The sequence below is a fragment of the Xyrauchen texanus genome, chromosome 1, assembly GCF_025860055.1.
Source record: "Xyrauchen texanus isolate HMW12.3.18 chromosome 1, RBS_HiC_50CHRs, whole genome shotgun sequence".
Lineage (NCBI taxonomy): Eukaryota > Metazoa > Chordata > Actinopteri > Cypriniformes > Catostomidae > Xyrauchen > Xyrauchen texanus.
In genome coordinates this window covers 46643053-46665336 of record NC_068276.1, presented here as the reverse complement: position 1 = coordinate 46665336, position 22284 = coordinate 46643053, and the positions used below count along the sequence as shown (strand labels likewise).

Genomic DNA, 22284 nt, shown 5'->3' with positions numbered 1-22284 from the left:
TAGTGAGCTGCTGCAAACTTGCCTACTTCTGTATTATTTTTCTCACACACATTTTCCAAGAATGTCATGCCATTTTTTTTTTTTTTTTTTTTTATACATTTTTTAAAAAAAAATATATATATATTTGTCTACTAAATTAATCAAATGTCCTTAAATCCTCTTAAAGGAATAGTTCACCCAAAAATTACAATTCTCAAATTATTTACCAACCCTCATCCCATCCCAGATGTATATGACTGTGATATTGGGGGCAGTGGCGGCTCAGTGGTTGAGGCTCAGGGTTACTGACCAGAAGGTCGGGGGTTCAAGCCCCAGCACCACCAAGATGCCACTGTTGGGCCCTTGAGCAAGGCACTTAACTCCAGGTTGCTCCGGGGGGATTGTCCCTGTAATAAGTGCACTGTAAGTCGCTTTGGATAAAAGCGTCTGCCAAATGCGTAAATGTAAATGTAAATGTAAATGACTGTCTTTCTTCTGCGGAACACAAATGAAGATTTTTAGATGAATATCTCTGCTCTGTAGGTCCATACAATGCAAGTGAATGAGTGCCAAAATGTTTAAAGTCCAAAAATCAGTCATCATAAAATTAATCCATATGACTTCAATGATTAAATCCATGTCTTCAGAAGGGATATGATAGGTGTGGGTGAGAAACAGATCAATATTTATGTCCTTTTTACTATAAATTCTCCTCCCTATAAATTCTCAATTTTCTTCTGTTTTTGTTGATTCACATTCTTCATGTACATCGCCCCTTACTTGGCAGGGAGAAGAATTTCTCAAAAAAATTTACTTAAATATTTATCTGTTTCTCATCCACACCCATCATATCACTTCTGAAGCTATCAATTAAAACACTAAAGTTGTATGGATCCTATTTTTGCTGCCTTTGTGTGTTTTTCAGAGTGTCAATTTTGGCACCCATTCACTTGCATTGTATGGACATACAGAACTATAATATTCTACTAAAAATCATAATTTATGTTTTTTTTTTTTTTTCATGAGTAAATGATGAGAGAATTTTCATCTTTGGGTTACCTTTCCTTTTAAGTGCCCAATCTCTCTGTTGTTTGATTTGCTGCTTCACTCGTGCCATCTGCAGCCTAAAGCCACTCACATATCTGCCCATAGTAAGATATGTTTACCATCATTCTTTTGTCAATATTCTACCCATTAACACTCTTATACACCCATCTTTGCAGCAGTATCAGTGTCATCATAAATTACAATAACAGAGTGTAATCGAAGCATATTTTGTCCGTGTTAGCGAATTAGTGCCTTTAAAGCAAAAGGTAAATATTACAAATTACACATTATATACTGCATAAATATGTTTCTAATCATTGAGTAATTAAAACAGCTTTTACTTGTCTCGTATGAATTCTACTCTGAGAATGAGCCATGAAGTAATTGATTTTAATGTCACATTAGTTTGTTTTATGTGTAGTCTTGCACGTCCTCATATTTAAATGTTCCCCTACACGCCTCCCTCAGCGGTGTAGCCGGTGTCTGAATGTTCGCAAACGGTACGTCATTGCTATGTTGTTTCGAACTTCTTTTTGGCTCGGAGCGAAGAAAGAAGAAAGAAGCTGGTCCTAAACAGGATGCTAGACATGCACAATTATCCTGAATGTGAATAAATCGCATGTCAGATTCAGATACTGCATAATGAACAGTGGTAGTGCTGAACCTTTGTCCTCTTATGTGTCCAGGGATTGCTGCTATTGGTGTGATCAATGAGGCCCTGGATGAGGGAGATCTACAGAAGACAATGGCTGCTTTGCAACACCCAGCTGCCAAGCTAACAGATATAGATCCATCTTTGGCCCAGCATTATTATGATATTCTGCAGGAGTCAAGGAGAGAGAAGGCCCACGTATGTAATCACCTAAACCCATCACAAAAACACAGCCCACACTAAACTCTCGCACTGTGTTTAGAGCACATAAAAAGCTTTCTTCTCAGGCATAGTTTTCTAAGTTTAATTACCAAGCAGTTGATGGAATTCCCTTCATCAGGGAAGTCTGAGGTTTGGCAGTCTTTCTCTTTACACACATCATGTGAGTGCTGTGAGCTTCTCATGACTCAAGTCTGATGACATCATCCAATATTACACCATTTCATTCCTCACCCCCACATTTTCTCCAGCTTCCTTGTCCATCTCAACGAAAAGTCCCTTCATTTTTATGTACTTGATTATAATGTGTTGAAATGACTATGTTTGCATTGTAGGCATTTTACATTACCTTATTTGACCTTTTTTGAGAAAAGGGGTACGTGTATGGTAAAAGGAGACATTGGCACTAATCTGAGGCTGAAGTGTGTTTTATGTATAACTGGTAACCACACATTTCAGTTTTGTGTTTAGTCAGTTTTTAGGCCACTATTTCCTGTTAACGTGAAACTGAAACCTCAGTTATGCAGGTTAATATTGTAGGGCACATTGGAGGCCACGGTTCACCACAGCGGAGTTTGCCACTGTGGTTCAGAGCTGTACTGAATTGCACTTGTTTAGAATATACTGTATCTTCAACAACATATTCAGAGTACTATTAGGCTTCAGACATTGCAGACTCCAAATAGCATGTCTGGATCTCTTTTTGGCTTGTCTTTTTGGAGGCAGTTCTTTTAAATTTAACCTGAAGTGGCACTGTGCCCTATTTGTAACTCGCCACTCATTTAACATGGCTTCAGTCTTAAACTGACATGAAGCTGTTATTGGAACCTAACAGCAGCCAAACACCAATTTAAGAAGCATGCTGCCCAAAAAATAGCAGGAAAATCAAATTGTTTCCTTTCGTCATGATTTTCACAAGCATAAGATATAATAAGCCTGATGACTTTCTCTGCCTTAAAAGGGCAAAATTTTGGTCCTGTATGCTGGCGTTGCTCAGTAAAGTGTTTTTAGCTGTGACATCACTTCTAGCTTACACAAGGACGGGTCACTTTGTAGTGTGAAGCACAGATAAAACCAGATCTGCAACTGAGATTCATCCTCCGCCACCCGGATTGAGGCAAGTCACTACGCCACCATGAGGACTTGGAGCACTTTGGGAATTGGGCATTCCAAATTGGGGAGAAAAAGGGGTGAAAGAAAAGAATTTGAGGACATTTGTACTTCTGCAATTTAAACCATCTCCAGATGAAGACATAAGTTGTCCTCAAAAGATGGAGTGAAATGTGACCAGACAGAAAGCAACTGTTCTAGACCATTCTTCTTTATTAGGATGAAGAATCACAAAATGTCCTACTTAAGTGGAAAGCATGTTCACATTTAAAGAACAAATTTTTTTTCTTCCCAATTTGGAATGCCCAATTCCCATTGCTTACTAGGTCCTCATGTTGGCACAGTTACTTTCCTGGACAATTCTCAGTTGCCTCCGCTTCTGAGATAGTCAGCCCTTGCATCTTATCACGTTGCTCGCTGTGCTTGATACCGCAGAGACTGATAGCATGTGGAGGCTCATGCTATTCTCTGCGATCCATGCACAATTACCATGCGCCCCATTGAGAGCGAGAACCACTAATCGCGATCACGAGGAGGTTACCCCAAGTGACTACCCTCCCTAGCTAACGGGCCAATTTGGTTGCTTATGAGACCTGGCTGGAGTCACTCAGCACACCCTGGATTCGAAGTTGTGACACTCCAGGGGTGGTAGTCAGTGTCAATACTCGCTGAGCTACTCAGGTTCCCTTAAAGAACACATTTACACATTTCACGTTTACCTAAGGGTGTTTGAATTGAAGTAGTTCCGTTTCTATCATACAGTGTTATAAACACGGCCCAGTGGAGACTGTAATGTAATCTTGGACATTGCACCACACCTTTTTTTAACTTCCTTAATAGTCATAGACTGTAGATTTTATTCAGAGGTAGTAACAATTTCTACTCCACCCCTTTGGGACACTTTGTACTTTATCTGTGCTCTATTTCAGCAGGAATGATTTTTATACAGGCAATGAAATGCTGCCCAGTGAAGCAGAGTGTTTTCAACTATGAAGAACAACTGAACAACTTTCCTCTCAGTTGCAGAATTTGCCACACCCTCTGGTTTGGTGTGCTCACTGTGCTGCTGTATATGTGCAAAAAAGGCGGGCAGATTGCAAAGAGGTCCTGTGCAATCAGCAAATCAGAGAGCTGCAAACTGTGCACCGGAAACTGAGATCAGCATGTGGTTGGGGCTACTATGAGAGAGAAACTGCACAACCTGGTGGCAGAAGTTATGTTGATTCAGCAGATGCTTCTATCCAAAGTGAAAACTTACAAATGAGAGGATAAGCAGAATCAGTTAATCAAAGGGGGAAAAATAAAATAAGAAACACTAAACTTATCGACGTTGAAATAAGTCAGTTCTATTTTGTATTGTTTATGGCTCATGGCTTGGCAGTTTCTACTGCCAGTGTCTCTTAGTATCTTCCATGCAATATTTGTTGGTACTATATGGCCTTGATGTAGAAATGCCTTTTTTTAGGAATTTTTCACTGAGGTCAAATCTGTTAACAATAAAAACATTTTGGTTAATGGAATTAAAGGAATAGTTCACCCAAAAATGAAAACTATTTTATAATTTTCTCAACCTCATGCCATCCCAGATGTGTATTTCTTTCTTCTGCAGAACACAAATTAAGATTTCTAGAAGAATATTTCAGCTCTGTTGGTCCATTCAGTGCAAGTGAATTGTGGCAGAATATTGATGCTCCAAAAATCACAAAGGCTGCATAAAAATAATCCACACGACTCCAGTGGTTAAATCAATGTTTTCAGAAGTGATATAAGTGTGGGTGAGAAACAGATCAATATTTAAGTCCTTTTCTACTATAAACCTCATCCTTTGACCAGCCTCGACCAGTAGGTGGTGATATGAACAAACTATGCGAATCACCAAAAAAATCACCAAATGTGAAAGTGGAGATTTATCCACTGTGAAGTATTCCACGATTCCACTGTTTTCATTATCCGGTCTCCAATGTTTTCTCTTGCATCTGCGTATGTTATGTAAGGAATAATTGACGACGGGCCGTTGAATTATTAGAAAAATAATGCACACCCGGGGTGGTAATGCGGTCACGACGCGAAGCGGAGTGAAGCGGAGCACAAATTTAAATAATTTTATAAAAGCACTTACATTAATTATTCTGTTAAAACTTGTGACTATACATTTGAAACGGTGAATATTTGAACAATTAAAAGATATTCTTCAAAAAATCTTTGTTCTGCAGAAGACAGGAAATTCATACACATCTGGTATGTCATGAGGGTGAACTATTCCTTTAAAGTGTCATAACGTACAGAAGGTGTGACTAAAATGTAGTGCCCCTTTTAGTATTTCTTCTTACTTACTAACTCAAAGTCTTGTCAGTCTGTTAGTTTGAGTTGCCAAACTGGATGGACCTAACAACATTGGAGGAACTATCAGTTTTCTAAGCAATGTCAGACAGGGTCAGTGTTGAAAACCGTTAAGAGTATATGCAATTCTGTTTGGTGCTAGTGGCACAGAAATCGCACATGTCCCCTTTTAAATTCTATTTCACTAGAGCAATCAAAACTCATCCTAATTCTTTGAAATGGTTGAAGGTGAATTATTGACTTTTTGTCAATGTAAAATGTATTTCCAGGAGTGTGGAGATCCTTCTGCAGTACTTTGGCTAGATGAGATCCAGGATGCCATCTTGAGAGCCAATAAGGACTCAGAGGAAGCTTTGCAATGTAATAATGCTCATTTAAATTACAGTACACTTAAAGTAACACTCAGAACTGGTCTCTTCTTGAGTGTATGCTTTTTCGACTAGTCTATATCTCCCTCAGCTTTAATTAAAGGTTTGAAGGATGATTATTTTCTTTAAATCATCTCAGTTTTTCTGAAGAGTGACCCTGCCTTCCTTCAGTCTCTCAGGCAATCCAGTCCATTAATGAGGCTGTGGATAACAGGGACTCTTCACAGACGCTGGCTGCTCTGCGCTCACCTGCTGCTGGTCTGTATGGAGTCACTCCAGAATGTGCTCAGACATATCAGGATGACCTGTACAAAATCAAGGAGGACAAGAAAAATGAAGGTGAGTGTGGGTTCTTGTGTTGTGCTGTTTCTAGTACTTGCTATTGTAGTTGGTACGAATAAATGTTTTATTCATATGTGCAAATGTTTTAGGCACTTGTGAAAAATTTTACTTTGTGAGGATATCATATAAAATAATGCTATACTAGTCATTTATCAATTAACAGAATTCAAAGTCTAGTAAACATAAAAAAAGCTAAATCAATATTTGGTGTTAAAACCTTTGCCTTCAAAATGGCACCAATTCTCCTTCATACTCCTGGACACAGTTTTTCTTGGTTGTTGGCTCATCAGATGTCCCAACCATCTTGGAGGATTTGCCACAGTTCTTCTATCTATTTAGTTTGTCTCAATTGCTTCATGTAATCCCAGACTGACTCAATAATGTTGATATCCAGGCTCTGTAGGGGCCATTCCATCTGTTTTAGAACTCCTAGTTCTTCTATTCAATACTGCAATGGGAATGTTGATATCTAAAATTGATATTTCCTACTGATACACTAAAAGCAGAATATCTAAAATAACAGTTTTAAGACATGTTTTTGTAAAAAAAAAATTAAATAAAGTGCTTAATCTTTTGCACATATTTATATATTAGGACTGGATCGGCACAGGTTTAACCGAACGAATACAGAGCCTTCAGTGTGGTACACGCAGTCACACAAATTATTATATATCTTAGCATGTGTGAAACCTATATTAAAACAACATATAATGGACAACACAAACCACGTAGAACTAAAATTAAAAAAAGATTGAGGTTCAACACGGGACCTCATGGAACCAAAACTAAACTGGATCAGATAAATGCATGTTAAGTTTATACTAGATAGCTCGCTATTTTTCCCAACTGTGATGGAACTAAACAAAATATAAATATGTCAGACTTAAATTAGCCAGAGATTGAAGACCTACCACCATCTCTAAAATCTGTTGTGTGGGAGCATTATGGTTTCACAGTAAACTACATTTAATACTGGGCAACAAGATGTGAACAGGATGAAGGCTGTGTGTCATTGAAATCAGCTTTGTCCCTGGAAGAACAACTAACATGGCGTCATCATCCACTTTTGTCACTTGAGCTTACGGGAGCAAAGCATAAAACAGCCTGTGCAAGTTAGTCTCGCCACAGGATTCAAGCAGCCTTTCGCTGCAAGCGAAATATTGAATGCCATAGGACTATTTATAATTGAGTGATAAGTAGCAGTGGTGAGCTGAAAGCAAAAGACACAGAAATCCGCACTGCTAATGTCTAAATTTTGTTAGTTATAAAAAAATGGTGTACTGTTGCAGCCCTAATATACAGTATATACAGTATATAAATGGGGCTGTAAGCGACTGACATCACTAGTGGAGGAGCTGCTGAATTACCCCCCTACAATTGGTGAATTTACTTTAAAATATGTAGTGAAGTATCTTTAAATCATGACATAAGTGTACATGACAAATCTACACATTGTGAAATGAGAGTAATTGAGTGAGTTTTAATAGGGGAAAATGGCAGTGAATGGATGAAGCACTGGGTCAAGGGAGGACACAATTACTACTATAACCTAAAGACTGGACAAGGCACCTGGGATGAGCCTGTAGACTTTGTTCCAAACAACGCTCAACTCAACAAGGAGGATATACAAGTATAGTTTAATTTGATGCTTTCATTTCAGTTTTTTTTATTCATTGAGCAGTTGTGCACTGCTCTGCAGTTTTCTCATCTCTTCAGATGTTAAATATAATCTCTAACTGAATGCAGGTTATTGAAGTTTTATTTTCTGTTGCTGGTGGAATAACCAAAATGATTGATTTAACTATTCCTGTTACACTTACTGTCTGTGTGTCTTTGTAGTCTGTTGTGTCAGGAGTAACAACGGCATATAACCGAGAGCAGTTGTGGTTGGCCAACGAGAGTCTGATCGCCAAACTGCAGGCACGTTGCCATGGTTTTCTGGTGCGGCGTGGAGTGAAAGAACGTATTGGGTTCTTGGAGTCACAGGAGCCATCTGTTACATGCATACAGGTCATTCTAATCTTGCTTCCCCCAAAGCTTTAAAGGACATCACTGTGAATAAAATACACTGCCTGGCCATTTGGATTTAAATAAGCAGATACTTAAGAGCCTATGATTTGTTCATTATTGCAATTATTAATATGTTTCAGCTGGCAACAATTCTTTTAACCCTAACTGATGCGTTGTGTTGCTTCTCGTTTATTACACAACTATGTCGGAAGGCGAAAAGAAGTTACTGTGTTTAAGAAGGGGCAAAATATTGACCTGCATCAAGCAAAGAAAACAAGGAGATCGCTGAAATCACTGGAATTGGTTACGAACTGTCCAACGCATTATTAAAACCTGGAAGGATAGTAGTGAACTGTCAGCTTCACGGAAGAAATGTGGTCGGAAAAAACCTTGAATGATCATGATCGGAGATCAGTAAAACTCTTGAAGTCACATCGCAAAAAATCCACAAGCACAATGCGATGAGAACTTATAGGATTGGGACTAAACAGCTGTGTGGCCACAAGAAAGCCAATTGTTAGTGAGGATAATTGTAAAAAAGAACTTAAATTTGCTATGGGGCGTAAAGTTTGGACTGTGGAGCAATGGAAAAAGGTAATGTGGTCTGATGAGTCAAGATTTACCCTATACCAAAGCGATGAACGCGTCAGGGTAAGAAGGGAAGCGCATGAAACAATGCACTCGTCTTGAATAGTGTCCTCTGGACAAGCCACTGGAGGCAGTGTTATGATCTGGGGTTGCTTCAATTGGTCAGGTCCAGGCTCAGCAACGTTGTGTGGCAATAAAATGAAGTCAGCTGACTACCTGAATGCACTGAATGACCTGGTTATCCCATCCATTTTTTCTTCCCTGACGGCACGGGCATATTCCAGGATGACAATGCCAAAATTAATCGTGCTCAAATTGTGAAAGTGGTTCAGGGAGCACGAGGAATCATTTCACACATGAATTGGCCACCACAGAGTCCTGACCTTAACCCCACTGGAAAGTCTTTGGGATGTGATGGAGAAGACTTTGAGTGGTTCAACTCTCCCGTCATCAATACAAGATCTTGGCCAAAAACTCTGGATGGAAATAAATGTTGTGACATTGCATAAGGTTGTAGAAACAATGCCACAATGAATGTGTTCTGTAATCAAAGCTAAAGGTGGTCCAATGAAATATAAGAGTATACAAGATTATTCTAAGGCTGTGCTGTGCATGGAAAAAAAAAAAGTCACTGCTTGAAAAAAAACTGCCCATACTAATGTGAGGTGGTCAAGCTGGTTTTTGAAATATGGTAGCTGGCTTGTTCCTAGTCAAAGGTATGCTCTGCCAGCTCTAAGCAGGTCAAAACCAGGTCCACTAGACAGTAGTCCAGCTTATCAACCACCTAGACCAGCTCAGGCTTAAACCATCTAGAACGAAACCAAGTAAATCCAACCACAATATAAAACTGGAATTAGCTGACTTTTTGAGCAGGGGTTGTAACCACCTGGTTCTCTTTGCTTTATAGGCTCACTGGAGAGCCTTTAAGGAGAGAAAGAAGTACAAAGACAGAAAGCAATACCTGAAGGATCACTCTGATGATGCTGTCAAGGTAAAATGATGGGAAGTTGTGATGGAATTTAAACAACATCTCTGCTCTAATTACATCTTATCACAATTGGTGTGTTTATATTGATTGTCTTTATGAGAGTAAATAGATGAATGCCTTTTTATCTGTAGATTCAGTCAATGGTCAGGATGCACCAAGCTCGCAAAAAATACAGAGATCGTTTGAAATACTTCAAAGACCATGTGAGTATTTTTTTAATGAATGCAATTCAATTTGCTCTCTGCCTCTGATTGCACAGTGTTTCGGTCAGGATGTCTATAATGTTCTCCCTCCAATTTTCTGCTTTCAGATAAATGATGTGGTGAAAATTCAGGCATTCATTCGAGCCAACAAAGCAAGAGATGACTACAAAACGCTCAGTAAGCATTTCCCCACTTTCATATACATATATATTGACAATTGTTATGTCTCAACTGAAATTGATTATATTTCACATCCTCTCACTGAGAACATGCCTTGTATTTTTTTTCCTTTTATATAAATATTTGTTCTTGGTGTCTATTGAAGACCCAAGGAAATGGCTTTCCTGTGTTGATTTATTTCCTATGGAAGCAGGAATTTTAAGAGAGATGTATCGTAGGGCTCCCCCTTTTTTTTTTTTTTTAATTGCCAGTGGACTTTAGGTTACATCATTGGCATAGAGCATGATTTGCAACTTTATATTGTTAGTCCATGATGGGTGATTTTAAGGGAGGGACATTCTCATTCTAGATATCTTTTAAATGGACAAGAATTTTTGTAAAGTTTGAGTCACCAATATTTTTTGACTGTTTTTCCTAAAGAGAAAGACCGTTTTCAAATGTGAATCTTGCTTAAATTAAATTTTGCCAACTAGTGTAGGAGTACACTTATAGACATGGACTATAAACCACAAAAGACCAATTTTGATTTCATGGGGTCTACCCTTTTTATATTTTACCTGCCCTATTATAACGCCATCCCCATATTTAACAGTCAACGCAGATGACCCTCCAATGGCAGTTGTTCGTAAGTTTGTCCACCTGCTGGATCATAGCGACCAGGACTTTCAGGAGGAGCTTGAGCTGATGCGGCTGAGGGAAGAGGTGATCACCAATATCCGCTCCAACCAACAGCTGGAGAACGATCTTAATCTGATGGATATCAAGATCGGCCTACTAGTAAAGAACAAGATCACCCTTCAGGAGGTGGTTTCTCACAGCAAGAAGCTCACTAAGAAGAACAAGGGTGAACTGTCCAACCTCATGATGATGAACAAGCAGAAAGGAGGACTGAAGGCTCTCAGTAAAGAGAAGAGAGAGAAGCTGGAGGCATATCAGTTCCTCTTTTACCTTTTACAGGTGAGCCTTGCCAACTTTAGGCCCCCAACTACATAAATGTATCAAACATTTATTAGATTATTTGTTGCTGGTTGTGTTTTCCACAGACCAATCCCACCTATCTGGCCAAGCTGATCTTTCAGATGCCACAGAACAAGTCAACCAAGTTCATGGACTCTGTGATTTTCACATTGTACAATTATGCTTCCAATCAGCGTGAAGAGTATCTCTTACTCAATCTCTTCAAAACAGCCCTGCAAGAAGAAATCAAGTAGGAAATGACTACTTTATGCCTGATATACTTTATCCTCACTTAATATGCTGTTTGCAAAGAAATCTGTAAAGTCTCGTACTGTTTGTATTTTATCAACAATACTTAAAGGGTTAGTTCACCCAAAAATTAAAATTCTCTCATCATTTACTCACCCTCATGCCTTCCCAGACTTTCTTTCATCTGCCAAAACATTTGAAGAAAAATATCTTTGCTCAGTAGGTCCTTAAAATGCAAGTGGATCAGACCTTTGAAGCTCCAAAAAAATCACAGACAGTCAGCATAAACGTCATCCATAGGACTCCAGCGGTGAAATGAACGTCTTCTAAAACTACACAATCGCTTTTGGTGCAAAATAAGATCAATATTTAAGTATTTTTTAACTCTAAATCATCAGTTCCGGTCAGCAGAGATGTGCGCGTGTCATGTAATCGCTTTGGTACGCGAGAACTGATGCACGTGCGACACACATGGAAGTGCAGCTGTTTACAAGTGAGTAGGAGGAACGCTGTACAGAAGCTTTGTTGGTTTTGGTTTAGATCTGTAGTTGTATTTATGTTTTTACAATGGTGCGTTTGTGTGCTTATCCTGGATGTCTTGAGAGAGAAAAACGTGAGATTATGTCAGTAACATGTCAATACGATTACGTCACACTCGTGAAATCGGCGCTCTTTTGAATGTGCATTATGCTGCTGACCGGAAGCGATGATTACTAGTTAAAAAGTATGTACTTTTATTTATTTATTTTTCACCCCAAAAGCAGTTGTTTTGCTTTAGAATTAATTTAACCACTGGAGTTGTATGGACTTTTATGCTGACTGTATGCAATTTTTGGAGATTCAAAGGTCCGATCACCATACACTTGCATTTCAAGGGCCTACTGAGCTGAGATATTTTTGTAATTTTCTACAAATGTGTTGTGGTGAAGAAAGTCATACACATCTGGGATGGCATTATGGTGAGCAAATGAAGAGAGAATTTTCATATTTGGGTGAAAAAGATTATATTGCATTGATTTATATGGTAATAGAAACTATATTTATCAAGATTGTCTTGTAAAAACAGATCAAAAGTGGATCAAATCCAGGAGATCGTAACAGGAAATCCGACAGTCATAAAGATGGTGGTGAGCTTTAACAGGGGAGCCCGTGGTCAGAATGCCCTCAGGCAGATCCTGGCTCCTGTCGTGAAGGAAATCATGGATGACAAGAACCTCAACATCAAAACTGACCCAGTCGACATATACAAGAGCTGGGTGAACCAGATGGAGAGCCAAACAGGGGAAGCTAGGTGAGAATATCGACACATTTAATTAAACCTGTGTTCTTCTAACAGGAAACAACAATTTCCGTTATTGTTTTTTTTTTTGCTCGTTTTCTTTGGTTCAAAATCTGCAGATTTATGTTGAATGGATATAAACATGATACAATGTGTTAAATGGAGATAGCTAAATTAGAGTTTAATAATTAATGATTTTTTAAAATAACAAATAGTGGAGCTCTCTATAGAGTTCTGCGGGCACATTCTGTGTAGGTCTGGGTTTTGGAAAGTCTTCTGTTAATGAATACTAATTGAAAATGAAAACACAAATGAAAGACTAAAGTCCATTTTAATTAAATCAAGGTGCAATTGCAAAATGTAATGCCAGCTGAAATTCCTGTCCCGCTTCTTGAATAATCTTGAAATGACTGTGTGATTCTGCTTTACAGCAAACTGCCATATGATGTAACGCCGGAGCAAGCAATGAGTCACGAGGAGGTTCGATCACGTCTGGAGGTCTCCATCAAGAATATGAGGACGGTCACAGACAAATTCCTTTCAGCCATAATTGTGTCTGTGGATAAAATCCCGTGAGTTCACACACCTGCTTCTGCGGGGTGAAATATCCCCTTGTGGGTTAACAATGTCTTGGCTTTTATCAATTTCACCTACTGTATTTGTTAATGCTGTTTTATTTATGAAATTGACTTTTGGCAAGCCCACATTTGAATATTCAAAGGTCTGTTAAATGAGCTGTCTCTTTATTTGACTAAATGTGCTCCCCTGTAGGAATGGCATGCGCTTCATTGCCAAGACGCTGAAGGACACGCTTCACGAAAGGTTCCCTGATGCCACAGAGGATGAGCTTTTGAAGGTTTGTGACATCTCAGCTCCTAAAAATCATACCTAGTTTGTTCCAGTACAGAGCTTTAACCTCCAGACCAAGATGGCACATATTCAAATGCTTTAGGCTCTGTGTTTACCTTTGCTAAATGTCACATCTCTTAGCTGGCACTTTCTACTTCTACATAGTTCAAAGTTGTCCCACTGTGGAATATTGTTGATTTTCCTGAATCCCAAGCATTTTTCTGCTTTTGTGTCTCTGTTCTGTTGTGATACGCCAACCTCATTACTAAATATTGTTTCTATCTGTTTCCTTTTATCCTGGAAATATTCCTCTTATTTCTCTCATTCTTATGATCTATTCCTCTCTCTCTCTCTCTCTCTCTCTCTCTCTCTCTCTCTCTCTCTCTTTTCTCTCTGTGCCATGGCTCCAGCTCTCTTCTTGGCCCTTTTTTATACCCTTTTCAAGAGGTTTCTGATTTTTGATTAGCAACCAGCACAGGTGAGCGACTCCTTTCTCACTCTGTTCTCTTTCCTTTCTCTTTGTAATTTTATTGAACCCCCTCCCCCCCAGATGTTGTGTTGGCTTAAAATACAGAGAAAATTGTCTTTTTAGATCATAGGCAACCTGCTGTATTATCGCTACATGAATCCTGCCATTGTGGCTCCTGATGCCTTTGATATCATCGACCTATCAGCTGGAGGCCAGCTGACCACAGAGCAGAGAAGAAACCTGGGATCCATCGCCAAAATGTTGCAGCATGCTGCCTCCAACAAGATGTTCCTTGGAGACAATGCTCATCTGAACCCGATTAACGAATACCTCTCCAACTCATACCAGAAATTTAGGTACAAGTGACATCAGAATGCCTCTTTTTGTTTCTTGACTTACATAAACGCACTCCATACTGACGCAGGACCATTTCTGTCCATCAGACGGTTCTTTTTGGCTGCTTGTGATGTTCCCTCTTTGGAAGACAAGTTCAATGTGGATCAGTACTCTGATCTGGTCACCTTGACCAAACCTGTCATCTACATTTCCATTGGGGAGATCATTAACACTCACACGGTAACCATTTGAGCCTTGTGGTAGAGATTGCAACCAATGCAGCAGTAAAGTTGTTTTTCCAAGATTAATCATATTGGTGTTTATTTCTTTCAGCTTCTACTGGATCACCAGGATGCTATTGCTCCAGATCACAACGATCCCATCCATGAGTTGCTAGATGACTTGGGAGAGGTGCCTACCATAGAGTCTTTGATAGGTAAGCATCTGAGAAAATGCTTTAATGACACAGGATGGTGAAGACTTACAGCAGGGTGCTTGAACCAGGGGTTGGTATAGGTAAATCGAAACATATGATTTTCTAGGTTGTATTCGTTAACATTAGTTAATGAACTGTTAACATGAACTAATAATGAAAAGTACTTTTACAGCATTTTTAATCTTGGTGAATGTTAATTTCCACATATATTATACATTTTTACAAAAAAGTTGTAAATGTTAACATAAAGCGGTTCGGTGTTTGGTCGTTTGTTGATGGCGGACACTGCTCGTGCTGCTCAGGTCTTCAACAGGTCTCGAGTAAAACCAGAGATTTACAAGACAGTGGACGGTAAAATCATTGTTGAAGATGAGTTACTTAATTTCCTTGCTGTAAAAATTAAGACATTGAGCCAGGACGAGATTGTCCTCCTGGCTACAAACACTTTTGACTCCGAGTGGATAGAGACTTCCAAAAAGTGCTGTTTGAACTATGCTCTACTACACAGAGGAATGTCTCACATAAAGGGACACAGAAAGATGCCAACAACATAAAGAGCTGCCTGAAAGTATTGAATGAGTGTGGGGAGGATATTCCCAGGTTTGTCTCTCACTATTTGAATGAACTGCTGCCAGTGACATTTACTAACATGGATGTCTCGACCCTACTTGGAAAAATGGAACAGTTGTCTGCTGAGGTTTGCACCCTGAAACGTGCGGTGCAGCTACAGACTGATGTTGGCGAAGATTTTCGCGCTATTACAATGGAAATGAATCGCCGTGTGGGAGTATTGGAGTGCTGTATTAACCTGGCTCGAGGCGATGGTGTGGACGAGCTGGCGGTGAGCGTCGGGGCCCTTGGCCTGGGCGGTGTGGCGGGGAGGGCTGCACCAGTGGGGGCCTTCGGGTTGGCAACTGTGGCGGGGGCTTCTGCTCCGAGCGTGGAAGATGCTGACGCTACAGCAACGGATGGTCCCAGTGGATTAACATCGTTGACAGGCTCTCCAAAATGGAGTCATTGTTGTCAAAAAGGGTCGACGTCAAGCCCGAGAGAACAACGATGCTGAAGTTAGCTTCAGATTATGCACTGGACAACCCGGGCAGAGAAAGAAAACAGGTAATGTCAAACCTATTATTGGAACTGGAACTGTCGGCAATATCAGAGTGGTCAAGACTAAGCTGGTGAGTGTTTTTGCTTCCAAGTTTTCACCAGATCTAGACGCTGAAATTTTGTCTGGTTATCTCAAGGAAAAACTGGGACGAGAGGTTGTCTGCCAAAGGATTGACACTGCACCATAGGTGTGGTTCATTCAAAGTTATTGCTGAATGTGATGAGGTTAACGAAATGTATGATCCGGAACTCTGGCCAGAAGGGGCATTAGTTCGGCGATATTATGAGCCGTGCAGGGCTGGAGTTATCGGCTCAAACATTGCACCCGCTGTGGGGAGATTGATTGAACGTGCTGGTGCCACGGGCACTCATTAAGTCCTAGTAAATGGACATTCGGATTGTGTCGTACAACTGTCGTGGCCTGCGGTTGGGGCAGAATGCAGGAGATAAAGCACGCCATTTATTCATAAATAAATAAAACAATTTTATTAAATGTGTACACACCATATGAAAGCTGTCAGAATGAGGATGAATATTTGAATAGGTTTGCCTTCATTAGTTCCTTTATTCAAAACCGTAATACCTCTTGCGTTTATGTCATTTGGAGATATGAATGCCGATATTTCGGATGAGAAGTCACTATTTGGTAAACATATAATTCAATTCTGTGAAGATAATAATCTTATATTGTCAAGCAGAGAATTGTTGCCCACAGACAGTTATACTTACATTAGCGAGGCCTGGCACACTACATCATGGCTGGACCACTGTATCATTACAGCTGATGCACATGCCTCAATGGGAAATATGAGCATTTTGTATGGGATAATAACGGGTGATCATATACCTCTTGCTATGGTGATAAATGCTGAACACATACTGGAGCTATCTGGATGTGGAAATGGTGTTAATACAACAGTATTACACTGGTCAACACTCAAAAAGGAAGACATTTCTGCATACTATGCACATACAGATAAGTCATTAGGTAATATCCAACTACCCCTAGATGCAATCCTGTGTAGGGATATTAACTGTGAGGATGTGAAGCATAGGAGAGATATATGCTCCATGTATGCTGACATAGTTCATGCTCTGTATGAAGGCAGTAAGCCCTACTATAAACATAAAAATAAGAACCATAACAATAAGCCTGGCTGGAATGAGTTTGTGGCTGGATATCATATGGAGGCACAGGATGCCACTAAATCATGGGCTATTGCTGGTAGACCTCGACAAGGTCCTGTGTTTGAACATAAAAAGCTCACTAATGCAAGATATAAGTATGCCATTCATTTTATATGTAAAAATGAGCAGGCTATGAGGGCTGATTCCATGGCAAAGAAGCTCATAGGTAACAATGTTAATGACTTTTGGAAAGAAGTGAGAGTTCTTAATAACTGCAAAACATCTTTACCCTGCACTGTTGAAGGTATCTCCGGCCCAGACAAAATTGCAGAGTTATGGCGACAGCACTATAGTACCTTATTTAACTGTATTCACGCCGATTTGTATAAAGTAGAACACATTGAGAGTAATACTTCGTTGGAATCAATGGTGATTATGTCACATGAGGTACACCAAGCCATACATAATCTTTCTGATAACAAAGCTAGTGGATTGGATTGGATTTCTGCTGAACATCTTAAAAATACCAGTATAAGAATAGCTCCTTTGCTTGCCATTTGCTTTACTGTTTTTATGATACACAGTGTATTGCCAGACTCAATGCTGGCTGTTCTATTAGTTCCAGTAATTAAGGACAAAGCTGGGAAGGTAGGTAGTTTAGATAACTACAGGCCTATAGCTTTAGCGAGCATATTATCAAAGGTGCTAGAAAGAATTCTGTTGGACAGATTAAATGAATTTATTAACACCACAGATAACCAGTTTGGGTTTAAAGCTAAACATGGCACTGACTTGTGTATATATGCTCTGAAGGAAATTGTGAACAAATATAGAGATAAAAACTCATCAGTTCTTATGTGTTTTATTGATGCTTCTAAAGCATTTGATCATATAAATCATGGTAAATTGTTTAACAAATTAAGGCAAAGAGGGGTGCCCAAGTATATTGTGAGAATTTTGGCTTACTGGTATGCCCACCAGACTATGCAAGTGAAATGGGGCAATAGTGTCTCAGCTTTATTTGGGGTTGGCAATGGAGTCAGACATTTTGTCACCTACTCTCTTTAATCTCTTTATGGATGATCTGTCTAGGCAGTTGAGGGCCTGTAACACTGGGTGCATGATTGGTAATTCAATAGTGAACCATATGATGTATGCAGATGACCTTGTGATTTTTAGTCCAAGTAGTGCTGGATTACAGCAGCTACTTAAAATTTGTTCGGCATATGGTGTGGAACATGATATCAAATATAACGCCAATAAGAGTGTCGTCATGATCTGTAGAACTAAAGAGGATAAATGTTTGAACTACCCTGATTTTAAATTGGCTAACAATCAGCTTAGTGTCTGTGATAAGGTGAAATACCTTGGTCATTTTATCACTGATAGAATGACAGATGATGAAGATATCTACAGGCAATGTCGCATGATGTACGCACAAGCCAATATTCTCTTATGTAAATTTAGGGCATGTACGGTTGGTGTAAAGATATTTCTTTTTAAAGCATATTGCACACCGTTCTATACTGCTCACTTGTGGTCAAATTATAAAAAGACAAGTCTTTTAAAATTGAAAGTAGCATATAACGACGCAATGAGAATGTTACTCACAAGACCAAGATGGTGTAGTGCAAGTGAGATGTTTGTGGCTGCAAGAGTGAGGACCTTTCATGCTGTTTTAAGAAACCTAATGTTTAAATTCATGTGCCGGCTTAATGGGTCACAAAATGAAATAATAATGGGCTTAACTAACATACGGCTAAGTACTACACGCTACCAATCTCGTATGTGGAAGCACTGGTATAACTGTCTTTTGGTAGAACAATGACTCTCTATTATTATTTTGTTTTGTTTTGTTTGTTTTTAAGTGTAGGTATGTAGGTATGTGTGTTATGGTGTATTCAATGTATTGTTGTGGGTAAGATTTGGACCTTGAGTCTGTAATAAAAGTTTTGAGTTTGAGTGAGTTGATACCTTAATGCATACTGAAATACCATGAACAAACAATGAACAATTGTATTTTGAATAATTAACATTAACCAACATGAATAAACGCTTAAAAAAAATCATGGTTCATTATTAGTTCATGATCCCTAATGCAGTAAAGGAATGTTCTGGGGTCAGTACGAGTTAAGCTCAATCGACAACATTTGTGGCATGATGTTGATTACCACAAAAATGTATTTTGTCCTTAAAAAAACAGTGAGGCACTTGCAATGGAAGTGAATGTGGCCAATTTTTGTAATGTTTTAACTCAGAAACGTGAAGCTTATAATTTTACAAAAGCAGTTGCATTAATTCTTCTGTTGAAACTCATGTATTTTTTTGAGCTGTAAAGTTAACCCATGCTTTTTTACTGACTGGTGAAAATCCCCCCATTTGTATACCTTGCCAAACCCCTATGACCATCAAGCACATTTTACTGAATTGTAAAACTTTTAGAACTATCAGACAACGCTTTTATACAGAGACTTGTTTAATAGATATTTTTTTAAAGTACCATCTGAACAGATTTTACAGTTTTTATCTTGTATAAACTTAAAATATCTTATCTAATATTACAGATATGTAGTGACGAACCCTTGTTTGCCATGTGAATAGCCTAGTTGCTGACATGGCATTAAAACTAAATTAATAAATAAATAAATTGAGCTGTAAATTTGTTTAAATTGTAATTAGTACAGTCATTTTAGGCCTTTAGCATTTGTTGACATTACATTGTTATGGTAGCAAAATTGTAAAATTGGCTATAATTTTACACCGAAAAATTTAATAAGTGAATGTATCACACTAAAATCATGTCAACACACACCTTGTTTACGTCAGTTGGCTATACTTTTGAAAAAGTGAGTGTTTTAACGTTAAAAATTGGCCCCCAATCACTTCCATTGTAAGTGCCTCACTGTAACCCAGATTTATGCTTTTGTTTTTTGTTTTTTAAAGAAAAGGACTGATTAATCAAAATACATTTTTGTGGTAATCAATATTATGCCACAAATACTGTTGATTGAGCTAAACTTGTATTGAAGCCAGAATATTCCTTTTTAGGAATAGTTCACCCCAAAAATGAACAATCTCTCATCATTTACTCACCCTCATGCCATCCCAGATGTGTATGACTTTCTTTCTTCTACAGAACACAAACAAAGATTTTTAGAAGAGTATTTGAGCTCTGTTGGTCCAACATTTTTAAGTTCCAAAATCCACATAAGGGCAACATAAAAGTAATCCAGATGACTCCAGTGATTAAGTCCATATCTTTAGAAGTGATATTATAGGTGTGGGTGAGAAACAGATCAATACTGAAGTAATTTTATACTATAAATGACCTCCCAGCTCTGTCAATCTCCAATTCACTTTCACTTTGACATTCTCCTTCTATTTTTGGTGATTCAGTCTTCATGCATATCTACCCCTACTGGGCAGGGAGAAGAATTTATGATAAAAGGTTACTTAAATATTGATCTGTTTCTCACCCACACCTATCATATCGTGTTTGAACACATGGTCTTAACCACTGGAGTCATATGGATTACTTTTATGCTCTCTTTATGTGGATTTTGGAGATTTCAAATATTCAATTATCACACATTCACTTGCATTGTAAGAACCTACAAAGCTGAAATATACTTCTAAAAATGTCATTTGTATTCTGCAGAAGAAAAATTCATACACATCTGAGATGCCAGCAGGGTGAGTAAATCATGAGAGAATTTTCATTTTTGGTTGAACGATCCCTTTAACCAATGATAACGAATAGAACCTTGCTGTAAAGTGTTAAAGTATATTCTATATATTTTAAAAATGATTGATAATTGTGGGATATTAATGATCTGTTAAGCATTATAGAAGATAATATTTATTAATGAAAGTCATTGGGTATGACAATCTGGATGGTGGTGGGCCTTGGTCCTATGGTGTCAGAGTGATGGGCTGCCATTCCCTTACAGGTGAGAGCCCACTTCCTCCTGATGATCCTAATAAAGAAATGATGGGTAAGACAGAAGTCTCCCTCACCCTCACCAACAAGTTCGATGTTCCTGATGAGGCCAATGCGGAAATGGATGACAAGACTCTCCTCCTCAAGTAAGGATAATGCTTCAATGTGCAAACTATTTTCCAACTATTTCAGTTATTTAACTATTAACCATTCATTTTTATCTTATAGCACCAAGAGGCTTATAGTCGATGTGATCAGGTTCCAGCAAGGAGAGACACTCACTGAGATCCTTGAGATGGTTGCTACACCAGAGCAGGTGCTTAAATAGCAGGTGTTTCGAAATGAAAGAGAAACTCCATCAAAAAAACATTGGTTTTATTCAAGTCACTGTTGTACTTTGAAATAGGAAGCGGAGTACCAGCGTGCCATGCAGCGACGAGCCATTCGTGATGCAAAGACCCCGGAGAAGATGAAGCAGGCCAAACCAGTTGTGGATGACAGTCTTACCTTGCAAGGCAAAAAGGACAAGATAAAGAGCAACCTGCAAAGACTAGGAGAACTGGGCAAAGTTCACCCTGAGAAGAAATACCAGGATCTTATCAACGACATTGCCAAGGTGCTGTTCCTATGACCTGTGTATCCTGGGACTTTCAGACCTTTTTGAATTTGAAACTTAAAATGCAATTACAGTGGCTCCAATCATGTAATATCTCTTACTGTTAATGCATGGGTGTTTCACCAAACACTATTACATACCTCGGGTACCATACATACCTCGATCACAAATGGATCTACAAATTGCACATAATGTAACATTTGTGATGCATTATATTTATATATATTCATTACCTAAAATTACAGATATTTTATGAGACCCATCTAGCTTTCAAACACATTGAGCTACATGTAACACATAATCTAAACACATGTTATTTCTCAGGCATTTTAAATAGATGTACAACACCCAAATGGCAATAGCCATATCGTACTGTTCATGTGTTGTACTATTCTGGTTATAGTTTACTTCATCATCATCATCATATAGCAATGTAAATGTGAATCAAGTCAGCCAATGAAACAACAAAGCCACCTTAAGTAATAAATGGCATACTGTATATAATATGTGTGTTCACTCATGGATATTGAAACTTCATCATCACTGTGTAGTGCATCACTGCGCATACAGGTGAAACTCGAAAAATTAGAATATCGTGCAAAAGTTCATTAATTTCAGTAATTCAACTTAAAAGGTGAAACTAATATATTATATAGACTCATTACAAGCAAAGTAAGATATTTCAAGCCTTTATTTGATATAATTTTGATGATTATGACTTACAGCTTATGAAAACCCCAAATTCAGAATCTCAGAAAATTAGAATATTACATGAAATCAATAAAAAAAAGGATTTTAAATACAGAAATGTCGGCCCTCTGAAAAGTATAATCATGCATATGTACTCAGTACTTGGTTTGGGCCCCTTTTGCATTAATTACTGCCTCAA

At 38.6% G+C, this 22284-nt stretch overlaps 1 protein-coding gene across 1 annotated transcript in view; it reads left to right on the top strand.

Annotated features, from left to right (window-relative positions):
• LOC127644209 (ras GTPase-activating-like protein IQGAP1) overlaps positions 1–22284 on the top strand; it is a 57234-nt gene that overhangs the window by 30151 nt on the left and 4799 nt on the right. The window contains exons 15-33 of the mRNA XM_052127274.1: positions 1713–1876; positions 5617–5707; positions 5887–6054; positions 7545–7687; positions 7897–8067; positions 9563–9646; positions 9775–9846; positions 9954–10023; positions 10619–10983; positions 11070–11233; positions 12299–12523; positions 12943–13083; positions 13283–13367; positions 13953–14185; positions 14273–14405; positions 14499–14601; positions 20790–20925; positions 21008–21095; positions 21186–21395. Coding sequence (XP_051983234.1) covers positions 1713–1876; positions 5617–5707; positions 5887–6054; positions 7545–7687; positions 7897–8067; positions 9563–9646; positions 9775–9846; positions 9954–10023; positions 10619–10983; positions 11070–11233; positions 12299–12523; positions 12943–13083; positions 13283–13367; positions 13953–14185; positions 14273–14405; positions 14499–14601; positions 20790–20925; positions 21008–21095; positions 21186–21395 — 2846 coding nt within the window. The remainder of the gene's footprint in view (positions 1–1712; positions 1877–5616; positions 5708–5886; positions 6055–7544; positions 7688–7896; positions 8068–9562; positions 9647–9774; positions 9847–9953; positions 10024–10618; positions 10984–11069; positions 11234–12298; positions 12524–12942; positions 13084–13282; positions 13368–13952; positions 14186–14272; positions 14406–14498; positions 14602–20789; positions 20926–21007; positions 21096–21185; positions 21396–22284) is intronic.